Source organism: Ranitomeya variabilis, chromosome 1 (assembly GCF_051348905.1).
Source record: "Ranitomeya variabilis isolate aRanVar5 chromosome 1, aRanVar5.hap1, whole genome shotgun sequence".
NCBI lineage: Eukaryota > Metazoa > Chordata > Amphibia > Anura > Dendrobatidae > Ranitomeya > Ranitomeya variabilis.
The window spans coordinates 683,760,377-683,784,477 of NC_135232.1; the positions used below are offsets into that span (position 1 = coordinate 683,760,377).

Sequence of the window (24,101 nt, forward strand, 5' to 3'; positions counted from 1 at the left end):
ACTGTATGGAGCAATATATGGGGCTCATTATTCTGTATGGAGCACTATGCGGTGCCCATAATACTGTATGGAGCAATATATGGGGCTCATTATTCTGTATAGAGCACTGTGGTGTCCATAATACTCTATGGAGCAATATATGGGGCTCATTATTCTGTATGGAGGACAATGTGGTGTCCATAATACTGTATGGAGCAATATATGGGGCTCATTATTCTGTATGGAGCACTGTGGTGTCCATAATACTCTATGGAGCAATATATGGGGCTCATTATTCTGTATGGAGCACTGCGGTGCCCATAATACTGTATGGAGCAATATATGGGGCTCATTATTCTGTATGGAGCACTATGTGGTGTCCATAATACTGTATGGAGCAATATATGGGGCTCATTATTCTGTATGGAGGACTATGTGGTGCCCATAATACTGTATGGAGCAATATATGTGGTTCATTATTCTGTATGAAGCGCTATGTGGTGCCCATAATACTGTATGGAGCAATATATGGGACTCTTTATTCTGTATGAAGCGCTATGTGGTGTCTATAATACTGTATGGAGCAATATATGGGACTCTTTATTCTGTATGAAGTGCTATGTGGTGTCTATAATACTGTATGGAGCAATATATGGGACTCTTTATTCTGTATGAAGCGCTATGTGGTGTCTATAATATTGTATGGAGCAATATATGAGGCTCATTATTCTGTATGGAGCAATATATGGGGCTCATTATTCTGTATGGAGGACTATGTGGTGCCCATAATACTGTATGGAGGACTATGTGGTGCCCATAATACTGTATGGAGCAATATATGGGACTCTTTATTCTGTATGAAGCGCTATGTGGTGTCTATAATACTGTATGGAGCAATATATGGGACTCTTTATTCTGTATGAAGTGCTATGTGGTGTCTATAATACTGTATGGAGCAATATATGGGACTCTTTATCCTGTATGGAGCGCTATGTGGTGTCTATAATATTGTATGGAGCAATATATGAGGCTCATTATTCTGTATGGAGCAATATATGGGGCTCATTATTCTGTATGGAGGACTATGTGGTGCCCATAATACTGTATGGAGGACTATGTGGTGCCCATAATACTGTATGGAGGAGTATACTATCCGCTTTCTGAGCTATTGTAGAACTTACAATAGATATCACTCATGTTATGTAAGAAGTGAAATATCTGGCATTGTACTATGCCTATATTTCTCTGCCTTATCTGTGCATCATGAATTGTGGTACGTGGTAAAGGGCCCACTGAGACTCTTTTTGCTCGGGCCCCATGAAAACCTGGAGCCATGATACGCACTGCAGACAATACTATTTTATGTGATGTTTTTATATTCATTTCTGTCGATATTTTTACAACCATTCTTTTTAATGTTTTTTTTCTTGTATTTTCCCTAATTTAATGTAAACAATCTATATATATAATTGTCTAAGGGTTTTTCCGTCTGTCTGTCTGTCTGTTCTGGAAATCCCGCGTCTCTGATTGGTCGAGGCCGCCAGGCCTCGACCAATCAGCGATGGGCACAGCATGGCGATGATGATGTCATAATGGAAATCCCGCGTCTCTGATTGGTCGAGGCCGCACAGCATGGCGACGATGATGTCATAATAGTTGCCATGGCGATGATGTCATAAAGGTTGCCTCGACCAATCAGCGACGGGCACAGTCTGCCGCGAATTCTGGAATCATCATTGTCCATATACTACGGGGACATGCATATTCTAGAACACCCGATGCGTTAGAATCGGGCCACAATCTAGTATATAAATAAAATAATAGTCTTAGTTATCACATTGGCCTTTGTTGCCCATAGCAACCAATCAGAGCACGGCGTTTATTTCTACACTGCAATTTTTTTCCAATGAAAGCTATTCTCTGATTGGTGTTGCTATGGGCAACAAAGCCAATTTCGATATCCAGATCCCGAGAAGGACCAGAAACAAAGAAAAGCCACAGTGTGTCAGGTAATGACTAGGTTAATCTCTTTACACTCTCATGACCTTTCTCTCTGCACACGGTCACACCCCCTCCGCCGACATCAGCTGACTTATACTGAGTGGGCGTGGGGGAAGACAGTAGAGGAGGCTCGGCTTTCGCCTCTTCTGATTGGTGGCTTTTAGTGACGTCAAGGCGTCACTCTGAGAACCACGCCTACGTGGTGACGCAGGCGTTTGTTTGCGTAGAAGGGAGAGAGAGAAAAAAAAAGACGAAGAACAGTCCGTATCAGACCGGTGAGAGGAGCAGAGCGTGAGAACTACGTACCGACGACGTATTGCGTCAGCAGCGGCGCGGCCTAGCTCCGGCACACGGCGCTTCCGTCCAGCTGCAGCGACTTCCTCCCCGGGCTTTGTGTTTCCTGAGTGGATTATAACCGTCTCGCAGCTTCTTCTCCAGGCCTCAGTGTCCGCCCGCAGCACCCAGCGTCTGACGCAGCTCCGGAGGCCTCCTTGCCCCGGCTGGCATGGAGGGAATAGTTGTGAACGACAAGAAGAGGTGAGAGCTGCGTGCCGTGCCTGCCCGCCAGGGGGCGCTCCACAGGGGGTATTCTACAGAGCCGGGGCCCTTGAAGTGTCCTTGTATAGTGTGCAGTGATCTCTGTACCTGGGGCCCCACAAAGGCTCCATTACCGCCTCTAGGGTCTGAGCTGGGGGTCCTGCTGCCTCTGGGGGTCCTGCTGCCTCTGGGGGTCCTGCTGCCTCTGGGGGTCCTGCTGCCTCTGGGGGTCCTGCTGCCTCTGGGACTCCAAAGTGCGAATTTAACCCTTCCCTCAGTAAGGGCTATTGATTTATTTTCCATAAATACATGTATTTGGGGCTAAAAATCATTTTTCTCATTAGGTTTCACTAAAAATTTTGCACCGTTTGCTACGGCCTCTATTCATCACCACCATTTTTTCCAGTTTTCCAGAGCAAGTTCCTCGCCTTTTTAGAGGCTTTTTGTATTTGCTGCTTATTCTGTAAATGTTTTGCACCACGTAAGCTTTGTTTTAGAACTTTTTTTTTTGTCTGGTTAAATATATGTTATTTTAATTATTATTATTTTTCCTCCAGCTTTTCTTTCCCAGATGTTTCAGGTAGACTTCACTTTATGAAGTCTACCTGAAACATCTGGGAAAGAAAAGCTGGCTTTTACCAACTGTTGCATTTTTTTTTTTTTTTTTTTTGCATATTGCTCCAGTCCTTCCCCCCCCCCCCCTGGAATGAGTTTTTATTTTTTTTATTTTTTTGAAGAATTATTTATTTCTATAGCACCATTGATTCCAAGGTGCTGTACATGAGAAGGGGTTAACTACAAATTACAGATATCACTTACATTAAACAAACTAACAATGACAGACTGATACAGAGGGGTGAGGACCCTACCCTTGTTGGCTCAATTTACTGCATTTTTTATAAGACAAATATGCGTCTTTGTACTGGTTTTTAGTGCTGGGCAAAAAAATGGTTTAAAAGAGAAAAAATTGATCCGCAGTCGCCATTTTGACGAATGTGTCACAAAAAAGTCAAATGCAAATGCCATATGCCACAGGACAAAAAAATGGGATTCCCAGAGATCACAAATGATTGTGTGTGTGTATGTGTGTATATATATATATATATTTTTTTTTTTTTGAAGATCAACTTTGATGTGGTCATAAATCAGCTGGGAAGAGCTTAAAAAATTAAGACATAACTTGGACCCAGTCAGTGAGCTCTTTTTGCATCCAGCATGTGTACTATAGGCTGTAGAAGGAAAACAATACAACATTTGCAACAAAAATGAATTTAAAAAATAATTTTTAGCCCCAAATATTTGCATTTAAGTGACAAAAAAATGTATAATTTGGCAATGACGTTTATGAATGGCTGGTAAGCTGATGCAATGATAGAGTAAATAATAGTGATGGTGTTTGGGGGGCCGCGAAATGTATTATTAAGAAGACACTTTGTTATGTGTACTGTCTTGTCTTCTCGCTTGGTTTTCCTTAGGGTCGCGCTCACACCTGTGTATGAAAAATCGGTCCTATTCTCATACAGGAGTGGGACAATTCTTCCTCACTTGTCATCCTTCTGCTGTCCGTATACAATCCATTAGCTGTTAATGTTTTCAGGACCATTTACGGTTTCCTACGATACAGAATTGTACTGTTTTCATTAAAATAGGATGCAATTTTTTTTTTTTTTCCCTTGCACTGTCCAATTTTGGAGTGCAATTATAGGATGCTGTGATGTATTACGGTAATTTTTGTGCTCACGCAGAATACAGCAGAGAGATACTCTGATCTTCACTGCTTCAGCGAATAACATTGCTCCGAGTGCAATCTGATTTTTTTTTTTTTTTTTTTCCTTGCACTGCACTCGGCTGACTTTTTAATTTTAGCACTTTGATGGTTGATTATGTTGGGGCAGTGTCAAAGGTCGCAGTACTGACGTGTAGCAAGTGGCAGTAGTCCTGTATATGGCGGGCATAAGCCGTAATGTTGTCGGAACCTGAAATAAGGGAGATCGACCACCTGATGTGTATGGCAGCGTTGTGACTCCTGTTGGCAGATGTCTTGGGGGGTGAAGAGAAGGATTGGACATGTTGGGTTTGCTGTAGGGCCCCATATTCTGTAATTGCTGCTCCTGGTAGCTAACCACATCTCTCTAGTGCCATACATGCGGTTGTATGTTTATAGTTGATTTCTCCTCTGCAGCAAAGTAATTAAAGACCAGCATGGAGCTCCCCGGCGAGTTGTGGCTTTGGGGTGTCTTAAAGTTGAGATTATATTTTTTTATGTTGTGTTTTTTTTATTATGGCTACATTTTTTGCAGTTCGAGGACTTTACTTTAAAATGCATGCAACCCATTTTAAGGCCATCAGTCTGATCTCCCTTTTACATTAGTGCTCCGGATGCTAAATGTCTCTGAAATTTCCTTTTATAGAGCTGATCTGCGAAAGTAAGATGTCTTGTAGTGGTGTAATCTTCAGACGTCATGCAGGAGATTGCTTTATGATTGATGCAGTTTTCCCAGGGCAAATAAACACACTCTCTAACCATGTTCATTTATTGTCCACACCCCTGGGGGTCATTCCTGCTTTGCACCCCCTCCTCCTCTACATGTCATGCTCAGGAAAGACTGGACAGGGTGGTTGAGGTTGTGAGTTTATATTCTCCTTTCCTGTGCATTGTGTTGTTGGTGGATTCACAGTTTGAGATGGGACCTCGTAGACCCCTGTAATAGCAGGCTGTACCTGAAATCAGCAGTATACTGTGCAAAGTATATCTGGTGTGACCATGGGCAAATTTCACAGGAGGCCAGTTAGGTCATGAGTTTGTGTTTGACTCTGGGAGGAATTCTAAGACCCCCTGGGGAATCTTCTGGAAGACATACAAGCTCCTTGCAGATGTTGCTTTTCTTTGGATTTGAACCCTGAACCCCAGTTAACCCTTTGGGAAAGTCTGTAAAATGATCTTCTAGCTAGCATTTGTCTCCGATCTGCAGCTGTCCAGCTGTTTTGCTACTATAACTCCCAGCATGGCTCTCCGAAGCATTTTGAGACCCCCCCCCCCCCCCCCCCTTGCCTACTTGCATTACAGCAGTCTTTTCCTTATAGTTTTTTGGAAACCACGTCTTGCAGGAAATGCTTGTTACTTCCCCTTTATATACAACAATATTCTTATCTCAGCGTTGACCTTGGTGCCGGTCTCTCCTGCTCTGCTGAGGCTTCGGGGCCTACTTGTTTTCATGATTTTACTGACCAATCCAGCTGCTTTTGCAACATTAAAATCCTGCAGATGGTCCTTTCCTTCCCAGGGTGTCCAGTACCCATAGGGTTAATTACTACACATTCACAGTGCTGACAAAGATTTTCAGAGTTGTTCCACCACAGCTCATTTTGGAGCTAAAATCCGGAGCTTTTCTGGAAAGTAAATTTCTCTGGTAACACCCCTTATCCCCTCTCGGCATCATATTATGGCTAATGCACTTGCACTAGCTGCTTTTTGCTTTGTAATTTGAGAACAGCGCATGATATAACGGAAATGACCTGGATTACAGTGAAATGTCAGTTATTGGGCTGGCTGATGCAGTTTTCATAGAATCCCTGTTCTCTCTTCTGCAGATCTAGCAGAGCTTGGAATGCTGAAGCCATGTGCAGACGTTCAGGATTTTTCGCGTTTTTTTCGCTATAAAAACGCGAAAAAACCTCTTACATATGCCTCCTATTATTTACAGGGTATTCCGCATTTTTTGTGCTAATGTTGCATTTTTTTCCGCGAAAAAATCGCATCGCAGACAAAAAAGCAACATGTTCATTAAAAAGGCGGAATTGCGGGGATTCCGCACACCTAGGAGTGCATTGATCTGCTTACTTCCCGCACGGGGCTATGCCCACCATGCGGGAAGTAAGCAGATTATGTGCGGTTGGTACCCAGGGTGGAGGAGAGGAGACTCTCCTCCATGGACTGGGCACCATATAATTGGTAAAAAAAAAAAAAAAAAAAAAAAAAAAAAATAAAATAAAAAATAGTGATATACTCACCCTCTGATGGCCCCCCCCGAAGTGTTCCCGCCGGTGCATGCTCTCTCTTCCGTTCCTATAGATGGTGTGGTTCAGGACCTGTGATGACGTCGCTGTCTTGTGATTGGTTGCGTGACCGCTCATGTGACTCACGCGACCAATCACAAGCCGCGACGGCATCGAAGGTCCTGAACCACACCGGCATCGAAGGTCCTGAACCACACCGGCATCGAAGGTCCTGAACCACACCGGCATCGAAGGTCCTGAACCACACCGGCATCGAAGGTCCTGAACCACACCGGCATCGAAGGTCCTGAACCACACCGGCATCGAAGGTCCTGAACCACACCGGCATCGAAGGTCCTGAACCACACCGGCATCGAAGGTCCTGAACCACACCGGCATCGAAGGTCCTGAACCACACCGGCATCGAAGGTCCTGAACCACACCGGCATCGAAGGTCCTGAACCACACCGGCATCGAAGGTCCTGAACCACACCGGCATCGAAGGTCCTGAACCACACCGGCATCGAAGGTCCTGAACCACACCGGCATCGAAGGTCCTGAACCACACCGGCATCGAAGGTCCTGAACCACACCGGCATCGAAGGTCCTGAACCACACCGGCATCGAAGGTCCTGAACCACACCGGCATCGAAGGTCCTGAACCACACCGGCATCGAAGGTCCTGAACCACACCGGCATCGAAGGTCCTGAACCACACCGGCATCGAAGGTCCTGAACCACACCGGCATCGAAGGTCCTGAACCACACCGGCATCGAAGGTCCTGAACCACACCGGCATCTATAGGAACGGACGCCGCTGAGGAGATCCGCTCTCTGCAGAGGGTGAGTATAACCATTTTTAAATTTTTTTTATTATTTTTAAACATTCTATCTTTTAAGCAGCATCTATAGTAAAAAGTTGGTCACACTTGTCAAACAGTATGTTTGACAAGTGTGACCAACTTGTCAGTCAGTTTTCCAAGCGATGCTACAGATCACTTGGAAAACTTTAGCATTCTGCAAGCTAATTACGCTTGCAGAATGCTAAAAAAACCCGCGAAAAAACCGGAATAAAAACGCAAAAAAAATGCGGATTTCTTGCAGAAAATTTCCGGTTTTCTTCAGAAAATTTCTGCAAGAAATCCGGACGTGTGCACATACCCCTGCTGAGCCCTTTATAACCCCGCCCATACCCCTGATTGGCAGCTTCCTGCATACATTGTCAGCAAGCTGCCAACCAGTGGGGGCAGGGTTCCATAGATTAGCAGGACTATTGTGCACACGAGACCTAGTCTGGCAGTGATAATCTCCTTCTGATAAACCCCGATTGTATGGAAACTACACACAGCTTAATAAGTGACACATCCACTGAATCAGGCTCTCTAGTCCTACATTACGCTGCTCTCAGACTAAAAAGCAAAAACCTGCTCACAGATTGTCTAATTAGTTGCTTTTGTTTGGTGTTTCCCATTGAAGTCTATGGGAGTTGCAGGTTTTGGAATAGGGGTGAATTATGAGCTCCACATTTTACATCCCTTATACTATGTACATGAGACCCTCCTCCGCTGCTCAGTCCTTAGGTATTTTGCCTCCCCCTTTGTATACAAAGACGTTTTCAGATTTGAGTCCAGGATTCGGTTTCACATCCATTTAGATGTTTGCAGTCAAATTCCAGCACTTAGTGTCTGATAATGAAATTGTCAGAAACCTTACACCGTCTCTGATGGACGAGCCCTGGCCTCTGACTTGTTCAGACCGGTGCACTTGCCCATGGCTATTTCTGGCTTTTCGGACAACTTTTGCATTTGCTTGGTTAACAGCGGGCATCCCAGCCCTTGTAGGGGTTTGCCACCTAGCCTTAAATGTGACGATGAGGGAGCTGGGCAGGTGTGCCAGCAGGGTGACGATCCATTTAGGATTAGTCTTGGTAGCCTCATTAGTTTTGACCCAGTTATTCCTATGAAATGGTTATCTAATTGGATTGGAGCAGATGCCAAGGGCTCGTGACTTGAGCGCCTCTGGTGATGTTTTTTTTGGAAATTCATGCAGATTGGTGAGAAGATACTAATATGTGACAAGACAAATCTGCAGCCTCACATGCTACGTTACATGTTGCCTTCCTTGTAGGAGGAAGAGTCTCTACATTGCTACTTATTTGTTGCTGTTACAAAGATTGACAGATCCCATTATGTGAATTTTGATGCCAAGTTAAGTCCTCAATACAAATAGAAAGCTGTCGGCCAAGTGATTGTTGGGTTGATGGCCATCTCCCTGGGCTCCCGGGTTCTCCTGTTCTTTGTGAAAGAGCTGCTACTGGGCTCCTGTTGCTGAGTCTTGTCTCCAGGGAGGACAGAAGTATCAACACCCCTTCTCTGCCTCCTAGCATCATCTGTTGGGAGGACCCCCTACACATTAGAGAGTGGACGATACCTGCAGGTTGGTCTAATGTGTATGGAGCCCTCTCTAAGATCTCTCGTACACAGGATTGGCTGGACTAAACATGCTGGCTATTTCACTTGTAATATTAGAGGTCACAAGACTGAGGTGCCACGCATCTCGGAAGGATGTTTGGTGGGCCCAATGCATTATTTGTCTTTTTTTTTTTTTTTTTTTTTTGCGCTAAATTCATCAAAATTGCACACATTGTTCATGAAATTTGCATATAAATAAAAAAAGCTCTATTTTTGTTTTTAACCTGCAGTGCAACTTTTTAACGGAATAAGTCCTGTATTCCACTAATGTCACAGAATTTGCACCAAAATTCCAGTATATATAAAATCCCTCATTTGCCTTCCCGATATATTGCCCTCGGTGGCAAACTAGGGGAAAAGAAGCCAGGCAAAGGCATAAATCGGCGTCAAAAAGGCATAAAAATTAAAAGGATACAAATGCAATTATTTCTTGGCCCCAGGTTGACTTCATTGCCTTTATTCACCTCACTTGGCGATACGCTTTTTTTAAAATTTTTATTGGTAAATATTTGCCGATCATCAGTCGTCCGATAGTTTCTTTAGATCGGCACTACAGATGAGCTTTACATGAGTAGTGCGCATAGGATGCCATTGTTCTCAGCAGCACATGTCCTGTTCACAGAGAATGATGCTCTGCTGTGACCTATGATCTTTTGAACAAAACAAAAGCTCATTTTACCCAACAAATGAGTTTTACTTGTTTGTTAGGTGATTGGCAGCCTGTTTACATTGCATGTTTATCATAAAAGGAGCGTTCCTAGGAATGCTTGTTCACAATAATTGTGCAATGCAGATTTAAGAATCCCAGCACTATGCACTGCGGGCATTCGACTGTTTCAGACACAGGACGGGAAACGATGTATGAGTTATACATGCCCATGGGCGCAGCCTTGCTCTCCATACACTGGTACACACCTCCTGACAAGGGCTTCCTGGGCTGAAATGTCCGGGGGGGTTGGGGTGCGCACTGACATCTATTCCAGGCCTTTATATTCAACCAGTTAAACCATCTAATAATCATCAAATTATCCTTAGCAGAGTAGGTCACATTATACAGACCTCATTAGGCCACATGGGATAGTGCAATGTCCATATAACTACAGTGTTCATACTATACATACAGTAGGGAGATCAGACATATACCGGACATAGATATTATCTCTGCCAGTGCGCCCTGTTTTCTGTATGTGCATGTTTTATCCTTCCCCTCTCTCCTTGTACTTGACTATGTCTAATAAACTTTTGTACCATAACATTGGGATATTTGATCATTTGTTTTTTGGGGTTCTTTATTATTCTTTGCTTAAACGGCACCATCATATTCCCTTCAGCGCTTTACAAACATCAGCACTGTCCCCATTGGGGCTCACAATCTACATTGCCCATCAGTATGTCTTTGTTGTATTGGAGGAAACCCACGGAATCATGGGGAGGACACAGACTCCTTGCAGATGTTGTCCTTGGTGGGATTTGAACCCAGGATTGCCACGCTGCAAAGCCACACTAACCACTGAGCCACAGAAATGCCTGATGACTGACCATGCACTAAGCCAGTGTTCCCCAACTCCGGTCCTCAAGAGCCACCAACAGGTCATGTTTTAGGATTTCCTTAGTATTGCACAGGTGATAATTTTATCACCTGGACAGGCAATAATTCCATCACCTGTGCAATATTAAGGAAATCCTGAAAACATGACCTGTTGGTGGCTCTTGAGGACCGGAGTTGGGGAACACTGCACTAAGCCTTATGAAGGGCCAGTAACTGATGGCACTAGTCGATCTGGGCTAGTTATTGGGCCAAAATGGAACCATCTAATTTTCACTTTCTATTTAGAAGGGTATGATTCCAACTTGCTAATCAACAGTAAAGTTTGTCCCTGGTAAAGCCAAGCTCTTAGTTGAACCTGTCACCAGGACACCAATTTTTGCAGCCCCTGTCTAAGGGTACTGTCACACAGTGCAATTTTGATCGCTAGGACGGCACGATTCGTGACGTTCTAGCGATATCGTTACGATCTCGCAGTGTCTGACACGCTACTGCGATCAGGGACCCTGCTGAGAATCGTACGTCGTAGCAGATCGTTTGAAACTTTCTTTCGTCGCTGGATCTCCCGCTGTCATCGCTGGATCGTTGTGTGTGACAGCGATCCAGCGATGCGTTCGCTGGTAACCAGGGTAAACATCGGGTAACTAAGCGCAGGGCCGCGCTTAGTAACCCGATGTTTACCGTGGTTACCAGCGTAAAAGTAAAAAAAAAAAAAAACGTACATGCTCACCATCTGATGTCCGTCCGGTCCCTTGCAAGTGAAAGTGAGAGCAGATCACAGCGGTGACGTCACTGCTGTGATCTGCTCTCACTGTACGGCGGCACTCAGTCAGAGCAGGAAGCGGACGGCAAGGGACCTGACGGACATCAGATGGTGAGCATGTACGGTTTTTTTTTTTTTTTACTTTTACGCTGGTAACCACGGTAAACATCGGGTTACTAAGTGCGGCCCTGCGCTTAGTAACCCGATGTTTACCCTGGTTACCCGGGGACTTCGGCATCGCTCCAGCGCCGTGATTGCAACGTGTGACCGCAGTCTACGACGCTGGAGCTATAATCATACGACGCTGCGACGTCACGAATCGTGCCGTCGTAGCGATCAAAATTGCACTGTGTGACAGTACCCTAAGTATGGAGCAGTAGGTGCTAATTGGCACTAAATGTCCCACTGTAGCGCTGATTTGGCATATAAGCTCCTGTGAATAAACATTTGTTGGCCCTATAGATGCCCCCACCTGTGACACCTTTTCACAACAAAGTAATTCTTCTTGGAGCAAATGCTTCTTTCTAGGTGATGGAAAAGGTCATAATATCACATGAAATCTGGGGGGCACTGAAATGGCCTGTTGTGGTGTTCTGATGGATATGACTGATAAGTCATGGTGCATGAGTGATGCGATGCTTTTAGTATACGGCTGCCCTGCACGCTGTATCCTCTGCCTTGTGGATGATGTATAAAGGCTCATTCACATAACCTGTATTTTCTCGCCCCATCCCACGCCTGCAATTTCCAAGCCCGACCAGCGTTCTGATGATGGCGTGAACGAGCCGCATCGTATGCATATGATCTTATTGGTTTACATCAGGAGACCCTCAATCAGAATTACTAAGTACCACCGCTATACAGCCGTGTAGATAAGACCTTTGGCTGGAGCATCGCATCCATTGGTCTGTACAGTCATGGTCGCATAGGTCCTGATGATGAGAAAGTGGAAAAGATAAAAAGCAATAGAATAAAATATATCGGGAAAATGGATGACGCAAAAGCCTTTATTTGCTTAGATTATGGCATGTGGGACCTCTGTCTCTACGACTCTGCCCCCCGGGGGCTGCACAGTTGTGACTTTGTGCACAGGGAGAAGTTTGGCTGAACCAGTTCCCTCTAGTTTGGAGCCAGTGAGTTTCCCCAGCAAATGCCTGTGCATGAGTAAGCCGAGTGTTACATTGTGTTCCCCTAATCACACCTTCCCTGTGTACTTTGTATTTTGCCTTTTAACCTAGATTTGTAGCTGCAGCTCTCTGCTAATGAACAGCAGATGATGCCTCATAAAGAGAGCGCTCTGATCTGGAGAGCGGCCAGCGAGCCTCATACTGCGGGAGCCGCTCCACATTGTAAGCGATCCAGGAGGCACCGAGTGTTTGGGAATGTCACTTTTTGTGTGTCACGAGCATCTCGGAGCTGATGTAAGCGCAACTGCCAAGTTCATCATATCGCACGACCTTTACACGCTGATGACTATTCAGCCTGATCTCATTTACAGATTAAAGGATAAAAGCCCTGGAAACCACAGGTGTCTCACCTCAGATCAGCAGTTCATTCCCGGGCACAGGAGCTCTTCTACATTGCGTAGATATGATCGTGCATGAATTGCTGTTCGAAAGAGAAACAAAAAAAAATTGATATTTTATTTTTAAAAAGCGCCAGTTTTGTGTATGGTCCCAGTGGGTATTGCAGTATTCATGTGCTGGAGCTGAGCGGCAATAACGGATACGGCCCATGAACAAGTTGGATTAAAAAAAAAAAAAAAACATTACTGGGGTTGTTCAGGAATAGTAAAACTTGTAAACAGAACCATCAAGCTGTTTTCTCCTGAATTCTGGTGTGAAATATTACTGAGTTTCTGTGCAACTCTTAGTTGGGCAACTATTTTGAAAACTAGTGTGGAAACATGCATCTTAATTTCCACCAAGTGGCAAAGGACGCAACAGAAGTGCACTCCAGGCCCTGAATTGAGGACATTTTAATGCGCCAAACTCCTCAAGAAGGCACACGCCAAGTTACTACAGCGCACTCATCATCATGACTGGCATGCAAAATGCCAGTCTTGATAATTGACGCCCTAGGGCCCACTTTATTATTGCATTTGCACTTTCCAGTCCACCACCTGACAGCACCATTGGAGGACGTCCTTCTTATCCGCAGTGGGACAGGAACCACAAGTTAAAAGGACCCTCCCCACTCCACCCACCAGTGTTTTTCCTGTCCCACTGCGGATAGGAACTGCAAGACGTAGCCTCCGACGGTGCTGTGCAGATGGTGGGGATCGGGGGGCCCAGCCTTTCCCTTCCCCGCCGCAAGATATCTGCGGCTGATACCTGCGATGGGGGGTCCCTCAGCCTCCCCCAGTGTAGCGCTGCTCCTGGGGCCAAGGTCCGTTTCTCCTTGCTGGGGCTCTCGGCCCGGGCGCTGTCTGCTGCAGCGGCGGCTGTTCCCGCATGCGGCCGCAGCCGTTTCGGCGGGGGCTCTCTGTGCAGCAGCCGCTGCCGGCTCCAGGACACGCGGCCGCGTCACTTCCGGTCGGCGGCCGCGTCACTTCCGGTCGGCGGCCGCGTCACTTCCGGTCGCGGCAAGCATAGGACCGGAGGACGCCAGCGGCAGCGCCGGCCTTCAGGAAGGCCTTTTCTCAGCATGGTCGACCGCGCGGGGCGCGGTAAGGAGGCAGGATCAACCAGGTAAAACCTATATAAGCATACAATGGGGGTCGTTGTTCCGCCGGCTATCCTGACAAAAGGTGCACACGGCTGTATTGTAATATTATCCTCATCATGGAGGACACTACCAGACCTGAGGGGACTGACCAGCTTCAGGGGCACGTGAGTAGGCTATGTAAAGCCATACCACAAAGCCCACCCTTCCCCCCCCCCCGCTTCCCTACTTACGGTGCCACGTATGTCTATTTACCCTAGGCTGAGCCTCCCATCCCCACAACTGAAAGGAAAAAATCGGGGAAGAATAAATGCCCGATTTGTGCCACTAAGTTTCCAGAAAATTGGCGGAAACCATTGTGCAGATCGTGCACATCCAAAATTGTGGGTGATGAGCAGACGGCACTACTATCCAGCATGAGGACCATGATTCGACAGGAGGTTCAGGCTTCTATCTCAGGCTTGAATCTTCCCCAGACTCAGTCAGAACCACAGACTTCACGGAAGAGGCCAAGGGAGTCTAGCCCTTCTTCCGAGGGTGAGGTTTCGGAGGATTCTGACCAGGAAGAAAGAGACGGATCTGTGGGCAAAGGGAAGAGATATCTCTTCGCCGCAGCAGACACAGATGAACTTCTTTATGCTGTACGTAACACCATGCAGCTACAAGATACACCAGAGGAAACCTCGATCCAGGACGAGATGTTTGGCGGATTACATGCCCAGGTGACAAAAGTCTTCCCCGTCAACAACCACATCCGTTCCATGATCCTGGAAGAGTGGCAGGAAGCGGAGAAGAAGCTAGTGATTCCCAGGGACTTTAGACTTCGTCTGCCCTACAACCCTGAGGACATTAAAGTGTGGGATGAAGTTCCCAAGATCGATGTCCCACTAGCAAAGGTGGCGAAGAAGACCTCAATTCCATTTGAGGACTCTTCCGCGTTAAAGGATCCTATGGATCGTAAAGCGGATGGTTTGCTAAGGAGAACTTGGGAGTCCTCCGCGGCAATAATACGGGCCAATATAGCGGCAACTTCCGTAGCCCGGTCAATGCACTTATGGATTGACGACTTAGAGGATCACCTCAAAGCCAAGACTTCTAGAGAGGTTATCCTTAAATCATTGCCTTTGCTCAAACTCGCAACAGGCTTTATGGCGGACGCTTCTGCCGAATCTGTACGGTTTGCGGCTAGAAGCGAATCCCTGTCTAATGCGGCCAGAAGAGCCATATGGCTAAAGACCTGGTCGGGGGATCTCCAGTCAAAAAATAAATTGTGTGGAATCCCATTCTCAGGAAATAAAGTATTTCCACCTGAATATTGCTCAATTAGTGGTGGTTTGATTTTTTACAAATTCATCAGAGAATGTGTCTTTTAAAGTTTCTTTAGTTATTTTTATTTATTTATTTTTTTTTTACATCAATGTAGATTTTCCAAGGTGGTTTTTTTTTTCAATTTTTTTTTTTTTTTGCTTTTGGGCAAAGTATGACTTTAGACATGCAAAAATGGTTAAGGCCATTTTTTTTACTTTGAACAAAATTCATGAACCACTTGCACCCACTTGAAGAATTTTGTGTAATAAATAACACAAGATTAGCAAAGATCCAGATGTTATACTGTCGCCTAGTAAGCAGCCTTGTTTTTCTAACCCCAGACAGCCCCTTACGTTATGTTAAAAGCAATTAAAAAAAACCCTCCATCTTGTGCACCCACAGTTATCACCTTATAAAGGTGAAATGTGTCATCATCAGGAATGGTCATGGTGTCTTGTAACATGAAGCGCGTTGCTGGTGAAGGCAGCATAAAATCTGAGCTCGGATGTGCAGCATGGACTCCTGTATTACAAGTTTACTGTCACAAACTTTTATTGTACTTGTGTATTTTATTAGATTTTTATAGTTGACCCCGATGCAGGTCGTGACTTTATTGGTTCTAGTCGAAACCTCCATAGTGTCTGTGCCACTGTCTATAAATGTAGCACCGTGTTCTTGGTGACAACGACTCGTTCTCTACAATTCTTCATTCTTTATGAGCAAAAACAAAATTCTGCTCATGGCAAAGTTTTATCTCTTTGATTTTATTTTACTTATAAACCTTAAAGGAAAATCCAGAAGACAGGATTACCCCGGGCTGCACTGTCTATGGCCAATTATCCAGCAAATGTGACTGTGAATGTGTTCTCAAGGCCTAATACTAGTCTTCTGCTTCTAGTTCTTCACATTAACATTACCAGCTATAGACTGACTCAGACCCCATTTGTTTGTATTGAAGCATTTTTTGATCGGGTCATAAAACATTATCACTATTACAACATTCATATAGCACATATTTATCCAGGTTGGGAATGTAATTGTTAAAAGCTCCCCCTGTATGTCAAAAAAGGTTAAGCTATACTACAGTGAAGTACTCCTATCTACTTTAAAACCACCAAAGACTGTTGGAGTAGCCACAAAGCACCAATTAACTGGTATAAAATACTTTTTTTATTTTAATATATGAAAAATGAACACTCTGTACATAATGGCCCAATAAGGGAGAAACCATCATGGAGAGACATCAGTAGCTAATGGTATACGTAGATGACGCATGAACCACATCATGCTCGGTGTATGCAATAATGCAGATTATGCACAAAAAAATCTTTTTGGGATAGTGCAACCCCTGTAGATTTTTCACCTAAGTATCCATATCTTTGTATATAACAGAGGGTGATGTGAGAATTGGTGCCAAATGCATTGCCTGCCCCATAATAAAAGGGATTGAGGGACCCTTCATGCTGCCCCAATGCACGTTTCGCGTAGTTGCTTTGTCAAGGGGAAGTGTATACCGGTAAATCATTATGTAGTGAACGGGAGGAGGAAAGTTGTGGTCACCTATTGCGATTGTTTTCTTTCTGCTATATAGAAGTTATCAGTCATTGTACAGGAGGAGGAGGTGAGCTGTGACATCACCTGGTGTGAATGGTGGATCCTGTATCTACTGTATATAGAGGTGTTATCAGTCATTATATGAGATGAGCTGTGACCTGTCAATTATGGCCTATCCACATGATATAATATACAGTACAGTGCAAAAGTTTGGACACACCTTCTCATTTAAAGATTTTTCTGTATTTTCATGACTATGAAAATTGTACATTATATTCTAGGTTCTTCAAAGTAGCCACCTTTTGCTTTGATGACTGCTTTGCACATTCTTGGCATTCTCTTGATGAGCTTCAAGAGGTAGTCACCGGGAATGGTTTTCACTTCACAGGTGTGCCCTGTCAGGTTTAGTAAGTGGGTTTTCTTGCCTTATAAATGAAGTTGGGACCATCAGTTGTGTTGTGCAGAAGTCTTGTGGATACACAGCTGATAGTCCTACTGAATAGACTGTTAGCTGCTTTTTTCTTGCCATAATACAAATTCTAAGTAAAGAAAAACAAGTGGCCATCAATACTTTAACCCCTTCACCCCAAAGCCTGTTTTCACCTAAGTGACACGGCCAATTTTTACAATTCTGACCACTGTCACTTTATGAGGGCATAACTCTGAAACGCTTCAACGGATCCTGGTGATTCTGAGATTGTTTTCTCGTGACATATTGTACTTTATGATAGTGGTAAAACTTCTTCGATATGACTTGCATTTATTTGTGAAAAAAACAGAAATTTGTCAAATTATGAAAATTTAGCAATTTTCAAATTTTTCGTTTTTATGCCCTTAAATTAGAGAGTCATATCACATAATATAGTTAATAAACAACATTTCCCACATGTCTGCTTTACATCAGCACAATTTTGGAAACATAATTTTTTTTTTTGTTAGGGAGTTATAAGGGTTAAAAGTTGACCAGCGATTTCTCATTTTTGCAACAAAATTTGCAAAACCATTTTTTTTACGGACCACCTCACACTTGAAGTGACTTTGAGGGGTCTATATGACAGAAAATGTCCAAAAGTGACACCATTCTAAAACTGCACCCCTCAAGGTACTCTAAACCACATTCAAAAAGTTTATTAACCCTTCAGGTGCTTCACAGGAATTTTTGGAATGTTTTAAAAAAATTGAACATTTAACTTTTTTTTCACAAAATGTTTACTTCAGATCCAATTTGTTTTATTTTACCAAGGGTAACAGGAGAAATTGGACCAAAAAAGTCGTTGTACAATTTGTCCTGAGTATGCCGATACCCCACATGTTGGGGTAAACCATTGATTGGGCACATGGCAGAGCTCGGAAGGGAAGGAGCGCCATTTGACTTTTCAATGCAAAATTGGCTGGAATTGAGATCGGAACCCATGTCGTGTTTGGAGAGCCCCTGACGTGCCTAAACAGTGGAAACCCCCACAAGTGACGCCATTTTGGAAAGTAGACCCTCTAAGGAACTAATCTAGATGTGTGGTGAGCACTTTGAACCTCCAAGTGCTTCACAGAAGTTTATAATGTAGAGCCGTAAAAAAAATTAATTTTCACAAAAAATGATCTTTTTGCCCCAAATTTTTTATTTTCCCAAGGGTAGCAGGATAAATTGGACCCCAAAAGTTGTTGTGCAATTTGTCCTGAGTACGCAGATACTTCATATATGGGGATAAACCACTGTTTGGGCGCATGGCAGAGCTCGGAAGGGAAGGAGCGCCATTTGACTTTTCAATGCAAAATTGGCTGGAATTGAGATCGGAACCCATGTCGTGTTTGGAGAGCCCCTGACGTGCCTAAACAGTGGAAACCCCCACAAGTGACACCATTTTGGAAAGAAGACCCCCTAAGGAACTTATTTAGATGTGTGGTGAGCACTTTTAACCCCCAGTTGTTTCACTAAAGTTTAGAATGTAGCGCTGTGAAAATTAAAAAATCATTTTTTCTTTCCACAAAATGTTTTAGCCCGCAATTTTTTTTCCCCCAAGGGTAACATGAGAAATTGGACCACAAAAGTTATTGTCCAATTTGTCCTGAGTATGCTGATACCCCATACATTGGGGGGAACCACTGTTTGGGCGCACGGCAGAGCTCGGAAGGGAAGGAGCGCCGTTTGAAATGCAGACTTAGATGGATTGGTCTGCAGGTGTCATGTTGCATTTGCAGAGCCCCTGATGTACCTAAACAGTAGAAACCCCCCACAAGTGACCCCATATTGGAAACTAGACCCCCCACGGAACTTATCTAGATGTGTTGTGAGAACTTTGAACCCCCAAGTGCTTCACTACAGTTTATAACGCAGAGCCGCGAAAATAAAAAATATATTTTTTTCCACGAAAATTATATTTTAGCCCCCATGTTTTTATTTTCCCAAGGGTAAGGCTGGTTTCACACTTGCGTTTTTATCTGCATGCGTTTTTTTAAAAAACGCACGTGTGAAAAAACGCATGTAAACGCGGTAAAACACATGCGTTTTTTAGACGCATGCGTTTTTATAGAAAAACACAAGAAAACAAGAAAGAACCAAAAAACCCTAACCCTACCCCTAACCCTACCCCTAACCCTAACCTGAAATACGTGGCACTGAAATACGTTTATATACGTATGTCAGTGCCCCGATATTTCAGTGCCCCGATATTTCAGTGCCCCGATATTTCAGTGCCCCGATATTTCAGTGCCCCGATATTTCAGTGCCCCGTATATAAGTGCCCCGTATATAAGTGCCCCGTATATAAGTGCCCCGTATATAAGTGCCCCGTATATAAGTGCCCCGTATATAAGTGCCCCGTATATAAGTGCCCCGTATATAAGTGCCCCGTGTATTTCAGTGCCTGCCACGTGTATTTCAGTGCCTGCCACGTGTATTTCAGTGCCTGCCACGTGTATTTCAGTGCCTGCCACGTGTATTTCAGTGCCTGCCACGTGTATTTCAGTGCCTGCCACGTGTATAAGTGCCACGTGTATTTCAGTGCATGCCACGTGTATTTCAGTGCATGCCACGTGTATTTCAGTGCATGCCACGTGTATTTCAGTGCATGCCACGTGTATTTCAGTGCATGCCACGTGTATTTCAGTGCATGCCACGTGTATTTCAGTGCATGCCACGTGTATTTCAGTGCATGCCACGTGTATTTCAGTGCATGCCAAGTGTATTTCAGTGCATGCCACGTGTATTTCAGTGCATGCCACGTGTATTTCAGTGCATGCCACGTGTATTTCAGTGCATGCCACGTGTATTTCAGTGCATGCCACGTGTATTTCAGTGCATGCCACGTATATAAGTGCCACGTGTATTTCAGTGCATGCCACGTATATAAGTGCCACGTGTATTTCAGTGCATGCCACGTGTATTTCAGTGCATGCCACGTATATAAGTGCCACGTGTATTTCAGTGCATGCCACGTGTATTTCAGTGCATGCCACGTGTATTTCAGTGCATGCCACGTGTATTTCAGTGCATGCCACGTGTATTTCAGTGCATGCCACGTGTATTTCAGTGCATGCCACGTGTATTTCAGTGCATGCCACGTGTATTTCAGTGCATGCCACGTGTATTTCAGTGCATGCCACGTATATAAGTGCCACGTGTATTTCAGTGCATGCCACGTATATAAGTGCCACGTGTATTTCAGTGCATGCCACGTATATAAGTGCCACGTGTATTTCAGTGCATGCCACGTATATAAGTGCCACGTGTATTTCAGTGCATGCCACGATATTTCAGTGCCACGGGTATTTCAGGTAAATGCCACGATATTTCAGTGCCACGGGTATTTCAGGTAAATGCCACGATATTTCAGTGCCACGGGTATTTCAGGTAAATGCCACGATATTTCAGTGCCACGGTATTTCACGTAAATATCGTGGCACTTAAATATCGTGGCACTATGACTGTCAGAAGATGTTCATTAAACGGTTAGGGATGAGTTTAGGGGTAGGGTTAGGGTTTGGATCCCTTTATCACCTTGATGGTGGTGGGTGACTTTTCAGTGTGTGTTCTGTTTTTTTTTCTATAAAAACGCATGCGTTTTTAACGCAAACGCGTTGAGATCGGACGCCATGTCGCGTTTGGAGAGCCCCTGATGTGCCTAAACAGTGAAAACTCCCCAATTCTAACTGAAACCCTAACCCCAACCCTAACCCTAGTCCTAACCCTAGCGCTACGTTCACACTAGCGTTTTTTTGCATACGTCGCAATGCGTCGTTTTGGCGAAAAAACGCATCCTGCAAAGTCATCTGCAGGATGCGTTTTTTCCCCATAGACTAACATTAGCGACGTATTGACACACGTCGCAAGCGTCGTGCGACGGTTGCGTCGTGTTGTGGCGGACCGCCGGCAGCAAAAAACGTTACATGTAACTTTTTTTGTGCCGACGGTCCACCATTTCCGACCGCGCATGCGCGGCTGGAACTCCGCCCCCACCTCCCCGCACCTCACAATGGGGCAGCGGATGCGTGGAAAAACAGCATCCGCTGCCCCCGTTGTGCGGCGCTTGCACAGTATGGCGTCGGTATGTCGGGCCGACGCAGCGCGACGGCCCCGTACCGACGCTAGTGTGAAAGTAGCCTAACGGGAAAATGGAAATAAATATATTTTTTTAAATTTTATTATTTTTCCTAACTAAGGGGGTGATGAAGGGGGATTTGATTTACTTATATAGCATTTTTTGGGCGGATTTTTATGGTTGGCAGCCATCACACACTAAAAGACGCTTTTTATTGTAAAAAATAGTTTTTGCATCACCACATTTTGAGAGCTATAATTTTTCCATATTTTGGTCCACAGAGTCATGTGAGTTCTTGTTTTTTGCGGGACGAGTTGACGTTTTTATTGGTACCATTTTCGGGTACATGACATTTTTTGATCGCTTTTTATTCCGATTTTTAAGAGGCGGAATGAACAAAAACCAGCAATTCCTGAAATTCTTTTAGGGGGGGCGTTTATACCGTTCCGCGTTTGGTAAAAAGGATAAAGCAGTTTTATTCTTCGGGTCAGTACGATTACAGCGATACCTCATTTATGTAATTTTTTTATGTTTTGGCGCTTTTACACAATAAAAACTATTTTATATAAAAAAATAATTGTTTTTGCATCGCTTTATTCTGAGAGCTATAACTTTTTTATTTTTCTGCTGATGATGCTGTATGGCGGCTTTTTTTTTGCGGGACAAGATGACGTTTTCAGCGGTACCATGGTTATTTATATCCGTCTTTTTGATCGCGTGTTATTCCACTTTTTGTTTGGCGGTATGAGAATAAAGCGTTGTTTTTTGCCTTGTTTTTTTTTAATTTTTTTTACGGTGTTCACTGAAGGGGTTAACTAGTGATATAGTTTTATAGGTGGGGTCGTTGCGGACGCGGCGATACTAAATATGTGTACTTTTATTGTGTGGTGTTTTTTTTTTATTTAGATAAATGTATTTATGGGAATATATATATATTTTTTTTCTTTATTTAGGATTTTTTTTTAATTTTTTTTACACATGTGGAAATTTTTTTTTTTACTTTTTTACTTTGTCCCAGGGGGGGGACATCACAGATCGGTGATCTGATAGTGTGCACAGCACTCTGTCAGATCACCGATCTGACAGGCACATTGCAGAGGCTTGCCGGCGCCTGCTATGAGGAATTCTCAGCAGACGCCGGCAAGCAGGGTCATCTTATGACCCGGAAGGAGTCCCGCGGCCATCTTGGATCCGGGGACTCCTTCCAGGTCACCGGAGCAGCGCGATCTCATCGCGCTGCTCCGGTGGGAGAGCGCAGGGAGCCCCCGTCCCTGCGCGATCCCCCTCTATGCCGCTGTCACTATTGACAGCGGCATCAGAGGGGTTAAATGCCCGCGATCGGCGACAGCGCCGATCGTGGGCAGTGCTGCGGGGTGTCAGCTGTCATATACAGCTGACACCCGCACCCGATCACCGCGGCGCTCAGCGTGAGACCGCGGTGATCGGGGCGCCGTACTAGTACTGCGGCTGGCACTAATGCAGTGCCGGCAGCGCCGTACTAGTACGGCGCATGGCACGAAGGGGTTAAGACATGAAGGTCAGTCAGTCCGAAAAATTGGGAAAACTTTGAAAGTGTCCCAAAGTGCAGTGGCAAAACCATCAAGCGCTAAAAGAAACTGGCTCACATGAGGACCGCCCCTGGAAAGGAAGACCAAGAGTCACCTCTGCTTCTGAGGATAAGTTTATCCGAGTCACCAGCCTCAGAAATCACAGGTTAACAGCAGCTCAGATTACAGACCAGGTCAATGCCACACAGAGTTCTAGCAGCAGACACATCTCTACAACAACTGTTAAGAGGAGACTTTGTGCAGCAGGCCTTCATGGTAAAATAGATTCTAGAAAACCACTGCTAAGGACAGGCAACAAGCAGAAGAGACTCGTTTGGGCTAAAGAACACAAGGAATGGACATTAGACCAGTGGAAATCTGTGCTTTGGTCTGATGAGTCCAAATTTGAGATCTTTGGTTCCAACCACCATGTCTTTGTGCGACGCAGAAAAGGTGAACGGATGGACTCTACATGCCTGGTTCCCACCATGAAGCATGGAGGAGGAGGTGTGATGGTGTGGTAGTGCTTTGCTGGTGACACTGTTGGGGATTTATTCAAAATTGAAGGCATACTGAACCAGCATGGCTACCACAGCATCTTGCAGCGGCATGCTATTCCATCCGGTTTGAGTTTAGTTGGACCATCATTTATTTTTCAACAGGACAATGACCCCAAACACACCTCCAGGCTGTGTAAGGGCTATTTGACCAAGAATGAGAGTGATGGGGTGCTACGCCAGATGACCTGTCCTCCACAGTCACCAGACCTGAACCCAATCGAGATGTTTTGGGGTGAGCTGGACCGCAGAATGAAGGCAAAAGGGCCAACAAGTGGTAAGCATCTCTGGGAACTCCTTCAAGATTGTTGGAAGACCATTCCCGGTGACTACCTCTTGAAGCTCATCAAGAGAATGCCAAGAGTGTGCAAAGCAGTCATCAAAGCAAAAGGTGGCTACTTTGAAGACATATTTTCAGTTGTTTCACACTTTTTTGTTAAAGGGAACCTGTCACCCCCAAAATCGAAGATGAGCTAAGCCCATCAGCATCAGGGGCTTTTCTACAGCATTCTGTAATGCTGTAGATAAGCCCCCGATGTATCCTGAAAGATGAGAAAAACAAGTTAGATTATACTCACCCAGGGGCGGTCCCACTGCGATCCGGTCCAATGGGCGTCGCGGTCCGGGGCCTCCCATCTTCTTA

At 44.7% G+C, this 24,101-nt stretch overlaps 1 protein-coding gene across 1 annotated transcript in view; it reads left to right on the forward strand.

The window, feature by feature from the left end:
- Nucleotides 1-2,101: 2,101 nt before the first annotated feature.
- HIF1A (hypoxia inducible factor 1 subunit alpha) overlaps nucleotides 2,102-24,101 on the forward strand; it is a 75,151-nt gene continuing 53,151 nt past the window's right edge. The window contains exon 1 of the mRNA XM_077265588.1: nucleotides 2,102-2,517. Coding sequence (XP_077121703.1) covers nucleotides 2,486-2,517 — 32 coding nt within the window. The 5' untranslated portion in view covers nucleotides 2,102-2,485. The remainder of the gene's footprint in view (nucleotides 2,518-24,101) is intronic.